Consider the following 8,390-nt stretch of genomic DNA (forward strand, 5'->3'; position numbering starts at 1 on the left):
CGAATTAGTAGTTATTTCTTTGAAAAAAAGAAGTAATAATATTAAAAGGTTTATTCCATTCACGTGGCTACACGTGACACAAGAGACTGTCTATTTTATTGTCTAAACAATAGAAAGAGATAGTATTTTTGAGTTTATTTCAAGATGTCTATATACGAGCTAAGAAGCTGGATGTATATGCGTAAAGATTCAGATGGGGCGTTGACAGAAGAATTCAAGAACGGGTTAAAAATATTCATGTATCAGGCCACAAATATGGAGAGAACGAAAGATAGCGGGAAGATGTTTTGTCCTCGTTTGAAATGCAAGAATATGAGGTATACACTAACCAAAACCGTGTGGACGCATTTATTAAATAGAGAGTTTATGCCGCAATATTTTGTTTGGTATCTACATGGAGAAGGATATGACAGTAATACTCATGGGAATGCTGGTAGTATTAGTAATTATCAAAGTCATGTTGATTTTGATGAATCAAATTATGGTCATCAGCCTAATCAGTATCAATCTGATCAAGGTGTAGATCATGATAGGATGCATGAGATGGTGACTGATGCATTTCATGAAACACATACTGATAATGTTGTTGAGGAACCTAATGTAGATGCAATTTATGATTTATTAGACAATGCTAATCAGCCAATCTACGAAGGATGTAGAGAAGATCTGTCTAAATTATCGGTGGTAGCTAGGATGATGTCAATTAAAATAGATCATAACCTGGCTTAGGTTTGTATGGATGATTGGGCTGATCTTCTGAAAGAGTATCTACCGGAGGATAACTTGGCAGCGGCAACATACTATGAAATACAGAAGTTGATTTTTAGTCTTGGTCTACTTTTTGAGATGATAGATGTATGTGTTGACAATTGTATGATTTTTCGGAAAGATGATGATCAGCTCGAGGAATGTTGATTTTGCCAAAAACTAAGATACAGGGTTTTCGTACAACCCCATACCAGCTGAAAGAAGTTGGATCAGGCAACTATTGACACTTGGTTCAAGTGTTTCGCGGTAAGTTATTTAAAATTACGATTTATATTATTATAAATTATTTTTTACAATAATTACTAACTCTTTGTTTTTTTTTCTAGCAAAACTGGCATTGAGAAACTTCCGCACACGGACGTGTGGAGGCGGCTTTCAAAGAAAAGGTCAAGTTTTGCCTCAACAATACCGTTTCCGACTGGAAGCGGAAGTGGGAGGTCGACGGCAACAAGGCCAAGCCGGCGCCAATGGCCGATACCATCTGGGAGGGTCTGATGCAACATTGGTTGACCCCGCACAACCAGACTATTGCCGCCAAGTGTTCCACATCCAGGTATTTTTGTAAATTAAATTAAAATTTGTGTTTATTTTATAATATTATCTAGATTTACTTAATTACAAATCTAATCACTATATTTTTCAGGAACGCTACTGACGATGCGGGATATCGAAAAAACGTCCCGCACACTTTCGCTCAGATTCCTTTCCCTGGAAGACGACTTATGATGGTAAATTTTTATTGATGAGTTTTTTTTTAAATAATTCTTATTCGTCTTATTAATAATTTCACTTTGATTTTGTAGGTCGAAGAAAATGGGGTAGAACTTCCTCCGATGACGAAGGTCTTCGCCGAGACCCATAAGAAGAAGAACGGCGAATTTACGGATCCTCGGGCGGAGGAGATCTACAACGCCGCCTGTGCACAGATCGAGGAGCGCCAGACGGAGCTCACTCAGCAGGCGCCTCCGACGTCTCCCAGAGGTAACTCGATACAGTCCACCCCGACGCTGACGGTGGCGGAGATGGACCAGATCTTCGAAGAGGTAAGTGTATTCTTTTTCCTATTTTGTTTAATTTTAACTTTATATTGTACTTTTTTACATAAGTTTTCTACATATTTTCAGGTTGCCCCTAAGAAGAAGGGTCGGGTTTTAGAGATGGGATCCATCCGTGATACCCCAGTTGCTAGGACGACTGGTCATGTCCGGGCAGAGGATCTGCTCGTTATCCGTCAGGAGATCCATCAGATGCGGACTCAGTATGTGACGAAGATCGACCAGTTGTACGGTCTCTTCGAGATTATGGAGGCCGACAACCCGTTGCTCCAGGCGCAGTTGGACAGGTTGCGGGCAGCTGGAATTGTCAGAGCATCTTCTTCATCCTCTAGGAGGCAACCACCGGTGCAGACGGACGAGGAGATGTTCCGGTCTCTTGGAGTTGATCCTCCTAGAGCCGGGGATCAGGCGCCGGAATCCTCCAACTGAAAACCCGGCAAGGAACATGTGGAGCAGGATGGGGATCCGGAGCAGGACGATGAGGGGATCGACGACATTAGTTTACGTTTAGATTTTTAGTTTTTTTGTAATTATTATAATTTTTTTTTTGAATTTTATTTAAAATTTAAATTTTAAATTATTTCTTTTTAATTAAATTTTAATTCAGATTAAATAATTTTTTAATTTCATTTATAAAAAACGCTGTATAATCGTCGTAATATATTTATTATTTATTTATTAAATCGTCGTAAAATCGTCGTAATGCGTATGACTCGATTACGACCAAATATTTGTCGTATAGTATACGACGAATATACGTCAGAGTTCTACGACGGTTTTACGACGAATAAAAAAAATATTACGATCGAATTACGACGAATCGTACGTCGTATATTATACGACGAACCTACGTCGGTTTTTAATGATGGTTACGCTGAAAACCAAATCGAGGTAAATCGATGTAAAGTCGTCGTAAGCTTTACGACGCGTTTACGACGATCCTTTTACGTCGATCCTTTTACGTCGATATTACGACGAATTTAAATCATCCTAGATTTTACGATGAAATGTCTTTTACGATGATAGTTTTACCTCAATTTTCAAACCGTCGCTAGTTCGTCGTAATAGGGCTATTACAACAAACTTACAACGGTTTTGGCCGTTGTAAAACAGTGTTATTCTTGTAGTGTTTATTAAAAATCATATATGATTGTAAACTCAAAATGCAAAAGGAAAAAAAAATTGTGTGAGATAAAGATTTACTAATTCGGAAAAAATGTTTTAACAAAAATGCAAATTTTTTTATCAAAGTCTGAAAGTAATATTATAGACAGATACAAATAGTTGTGTGCTAAGAAAATGTGAAGAAGTGTCATATATTTTTATTCATGATATATTTGTATATCAGCTAAATGAGAAGTTACGAACTAATGTTATAAATCATCCGTAGATTAACAGATTGGTTGACATGTCTATAGATTATAGGGTTTTTGCTAAAAATAACCCAAAACTTGATTTTGAATACAAAAGTAAACCCCTGAAAAAACATTTGACAGATATAACCTATAGGGGTAGTGAAAAGACCATTTAATCCTGTATGAGTAAACAAAAAACGGATGTCCTAATTACCGTTTACTCCCTGACGAAGTCTACTAAAGTGAAAATGAAGTCTACTAGTAGACTTTATTTTATCTAAATGAAGTCTACTAAGTAATTAAATCTGTAAATTTAATTTAAAAATTTATAAAAAAAAATTTTGGTATCAAAATTACCTTCATAAATTCCGTAATTGTAACCCAAATATACATATATTTTTTTCATATTGATAAATGGAAATTTATGTTTTTAAATTAAGTAGAAGTAAATTTATTATTTAGGTCTTAAAAGTTGTAGACTTCGATATTGAAGTCTACTAAACCGTAAAAATTAACCTAATAGACATTTTAACCGAGATTAAACCGGGAATAACTTCCCTTAACCAAGAGAAACTGCCCTTAACCGGGTAAATTAACCTAGACCCCGGAAAATTAGCAACTTTAACCGGAAAAAACTTACCTGAACCGTACGGAATTACCAGACTATATATACGAATTTTACAGATCCCATTAAAAAAAAAACCAGTCGAGACTTCGTGTAAAAAAAAAAGGTCGAAGGCGATTTCTGTTTCTCTGCTCCGGCGCCGCCGATATACAGAATCGCCGCCAATAAACTCGTTCAGGCAAGTTTTCTTTCTCCAACCACACCCCCATGCTTCCCTACTCCTCCGTATTCATCACCGTTCCGTTTTCGAAATCCCCAGTTTCCAGATCTGAAATTAGGGTTTTTTTTGTTTGCAGATCTGCTTTCGCCGTTGGAGGTTAACGTCATTTCCTGCCTCAAAACGGTTAGTAGATGTTGTTCCGAAGTTATATACTTAGCAATTCTTAAATTTCTTCCATCTTCCTGTAAATTTTTCCGTCGGGTTTGACTTAGGTTCTCGACGCCAGCTTCTCGACGCTAGCTTCATCTAATAAAAGCGGTAACACTATAAACTTTGTAGCCATTTCGATGATTTGTTTTAGTAGACTTCATATACAGTATTTATCATGTATTGATTGCTTCGGTTGGGTTCTGTAGACTTCATATGTAGTATTTATGATGTTTTGATTGCTTCATATACTGTTTTTTATGTTAAGATTGCTTCGGTTGGCTTCAGTAGACTTCGCGACTCGGATTGTACTTAGAGTGTGAAAGTAGACTTCATTTGTGAAAGTAGACTTCATTTGTGAAAGTAGACTTCATTTTGTGAAAGTAGACTTCTTTTTTGAAAGTAGACTTCTTTTTTTGAAAATAGACTTCATTTTGGGAAAGTAGACTTCATTTTGGGAAAGTAGACTTCATTTTGTGAAAGTAGACTTCATTTTGTGAAAGTAGACTTCTTTTTTGAAAGTAGACTTCATTTTGGGAAAGTAGACTTCATTTTGATAAAGTAGACTTCATTTTGATAAAGTAGACTTTATTTTGATAAAGTAGACTTTATTCGTGTATAGTTTAAAACCGTTACTAGTTTTTCTCATTAGAGCTTTGTTACCGTTGATGCAGGAATCTTTGTTAGATAATGGTGGCCTCTGAGGTTATCTCGTCGGCATTTGCAAATGAATTGTTTCCTCAGATCTGCGATGCACTGGTTGATATTTTGGAAAGAGTTGCAAGGGAGTCTGCAAAAAACGCTTGCTCGTTTGCTTGTTCATGTAAGTTCCTCAACGAAACTTTCAAGGATCCATCTGTCATTAGGGTTATCAACCTTAGTGCCTTCGTCCAAAAACCCAGTTTGATGAAGCAGTACCCTATGCTCATTGAGGCAGCGATTAGTGCCGGTAATCCAACATCATTGTACCTCCGCGGCATGACCAAGATTACGGTTGATAACGATATTGAGGGTGTCGTTACGTTTTTTAGCAAATCGTCAAAAGCTGGAGTCGATACTGCGACTTTAATGCTCGCAATTTGCGGCTCTGCATACGGTCTTTATGAGAGAGGACTGGTAATCCTTGACCGTATAGCTGGTTGGAAGTCACGAATGGAGTACATGGAAGGGATTGCAAATCAAGTGATGGATTTGATCGAAGCTTGCAAAGAGCCGACGGTGCACGGGATGTTTCCCAATCCGTTTTCCGAAATCCCCATATGCGGATTCAAGCATCAAATGATCTGTGAGCATTGCTACCTGTATGTTTACTACCAGCTGGCAAAGGATGTTTTCAATCGTTAGACGACTATGTTGTAATGGATTACTAGTAGTCAGCTATTATATTTTTGTAATCGTTAACTTTGATGTTATTAAATTATGTTGTAGGTGAATACTGTTTCCGATATATCTGGGCAAAATCTTTTTTTTTTTTGGTGTTTGAATGGTTTGAATTCGTAACTCAGTTACTAAAGACATGAGGGTATTTTGTGTCAACTGTTTTGATAACCGTTAAATTAATTTTTGTTAAAAAAAAAAAAACTTCCACCCAAACCACCCTTAATGTTGGGAAAGTAGACTTCATTTTGGAAAATTAGACTTCATTTTGATAAAGTAGACTTCATTTAGTGAAAGTAGACTTCATTTTGTGAAAGTAGACTTCATTTTGTGAAAGTAGACTTCATTTTGGGAAAACAAACTTCCACCCAAACCACCCTTAAATACGTTTTTTTTTTGTCCGTCTCATTTTGTTTTCGAGAGAGAAATCGAGTGGGTTTCCCTGAGTATTTTCCTGTCACCGACGAATCGGTTTACCGGCGATTTTGACTGCCGAGACGACGAAGCTGATTGATCGGGACGTCGCGACGAGCAAGATAAAGATTCCCCACCTCGTAACAATCGCTTCGTGGGTTTATCGACATTAGGGTTTGAATCAATTTGGGGGAAATTCTAGGGTTCTTCGTATTTTTGGGTTTCATTTGCGGTTTCTTCCATTTGCCTCAGTTGGGTTTAGGTTTAGAGGGTATATCGATGATGCTTCATATATGTAGTATGTGATCTGATTTGATTTATGTGAGTGGCATCATTCGGGGTTTAGTTGTAGTTGTTCGCCATTCTGTTTGTATTGTTCTGATCTGGAACGCTATTCAGTCCAGTTCTGGGAGAAATCCCTCATGATGCAGAAAAGGGAAATTGAGCGGGTTAAGAGCCCGCTATACAGTACAGGTATTTTGTTGTAGTATTATGGTTTAATATGTTGTTTCCGAGTATAGACTTTGTAATCTACTAATTTTTTTTCCTTGACACATTTTATTATTAGGCCCGGTTGATGGAGATATCAGTTATTGGAAGGCTCAGTTTTTTGGACCTGCAGGAACGCCGTACGAGAACGGAGTCTTCCTAATTGACATGCATTTTCCTCCCCAATACCCGTTCAAGGCACCCCACGTCTTCTTCAGAACAAAGGTCTTCCACCCCAACGTTAGCCATCGAGGAGATATCTTCCTACGGATGATCAGCCACGACTACTTCTCGCCCATAAACACCATCCATAAGATTCTCACATCAATTCATGAGATGCTGAGCAACCCAGAATTGGGTGAGGGGGCGTACTACGATGAAGAGAAAGCGAGGATGTACATGGAAGACAACTCGGGGTTTGATGCTCGAGCTCGGGAATGGACGTTGGAGCACGCTAGTGCTAGGGTGTAGTTCATCTATCTTTCTCTTTTATGTTAAAAATTGTAGTTTACATTATGGTATTTCATCCTGAACAAATTTTATAGTTTGACTTTATCAATATTATAGTATTTCATGTTCAACATATGTTCAAAAATTGTATGTTTGGATTTTTTCTTAATTACAAAAAATTAATCTAGATGAACCAACCCTTAAATTGGGGATCAGGGTTGGAGGAGTATAAAACATGGAGCAAGGACTGCAGAGTTTTATTACGAAGTCTACAAACGAAGTCTACAAACGAAGTCTAACATAGACATGTAAACATTAAACTAAAACAAAAAAACATAAAACATGGAGTCAACTAATTTCTCCGTGGCCATTCATTTGCAAATCCAGGGATTGTTTTCCAGAATATGGCACATTCCATATTCCAGAAGCAAGGACTGCAGAGTTTGTCACCATATGAGTCCACGAGGCTTTCATCATCCATCCAGTGCTGGTTTGGCAGATCCATACAAGCACAACTCCTTGATTGTGCCTTATCAAAAACATGGAAGACCGGTTCGTGAAACACGTCAGGCTTCTTATAAGTGGTCGGGCACCTGTTAATGTGCTGCATAGTTTTCCTCATCTTCGTTGCATCTGCCGGAGCTATACCATGAATGTGGTTAAATACGTCATGGCTACCATCCATGGTTAAAGAGAACATAACCATGGTGTAAGTAGCCATGAGGCATCCTCCATTTGATGACACCTTTAGCAAGTCAAATCCTTCTTGGATGCTATCTTCATAGAAGATTAGAGAAACGGCTCGTAGGTATTGCGCTGTGGGATTTCTACACTCCAAACAGCGCCGAAAGAAAGCGTTAACCCTCCCATGTTGATCCCAGACCCATGGAATCGTCAGAGTTATTAGATCTACGGCTCGTAGAAAGCCCTCTTCATTAGAAATGTCGTTTAGATGTTTGGAGAAAACCCTGGCTATGCAGAGCCCGCGGTAGGAACGAGAAGTGATTTTTAGGAGGATATCCCACAGAATGTCGGAGGGGAGAGAGTTAAAGTTTATCGGGTTCGACATCTTCAAAGGGTCTGGAATGAGACTATAATTCGTCTAAACCCGATAATTTATAATCAAAAAACCAGAACACAAACAGGTACAACGGTTATACGCACCGTTAAAGTCGTTAAAACAGTTACATATATGAAGTCGTTTCAAACATGACCGGTGGAACTAATTATCACACATACACAGTAGACTTCGACTGTAGACTTCCCAAATAGACTTCTAAAGTTGACTTCAAAAGCAGACTTCTTTGAGAACACTGGATGCTTTGTCTTCCTATTCCGGAGCCTTCTTGTTATTTCCCTGGCTGCGATTATCGACGGCTAAGTATATTAAATAAAAATTGCAACATTGTTAGATGAGTTTAGCTCAACTTACACAATTCGGTAGGGTATGACCAAGTTGCTTGCATTGGGAGCAGCTGTATACTTTGTGC

The 8,390-nt window shown here is 38.1% G+C and overlaps 1 protein-coding gene across 1 annotated transcript; it reads left to right on the plus strand.

The window, feature by feature from the left end:
• Positions 1 to 1,235: 1,235 nt before the first annotated feature.
• LOC112086544 lies at positions 1,236 to 2,252 on the plus strand. Its single transcript, XM_024155513.1, has 5 exons — positions 1,236 to 1,321; positions 1,412 to 1,496; positions 1,572 to 1,811; positions 1,893 to 2,129; positions 2,175 to 2,252. The coding sequence occupies exons 1-5, from the start codon at positions 1,236 to 1,238 to the stop codon at positions 2,250 to 2,252; spliced, it is 726 nt and encodes a 241-aa protein (XP_024011281.1).
• The last annotated feature ends 6,138 nt before the right edge of the window (positions 2,253 to 8,390 follow it).

The sequence above is a fragment of the Eutrema salsugineum genome, unplaced genomic scaffold, assembly GCF_000478725.1.
Source record: "Eutrema salsugineum unplaced genomic scaffold, Eutsalg1_0 scaffold_2, whole genome shotgun sequence".
NCBI lineage: Eukaryota > Viridiplantae > Streptophyta > Magnoliopsida > Brassicales > Brassicaceae > Eutrema > Eutrema salsugineum.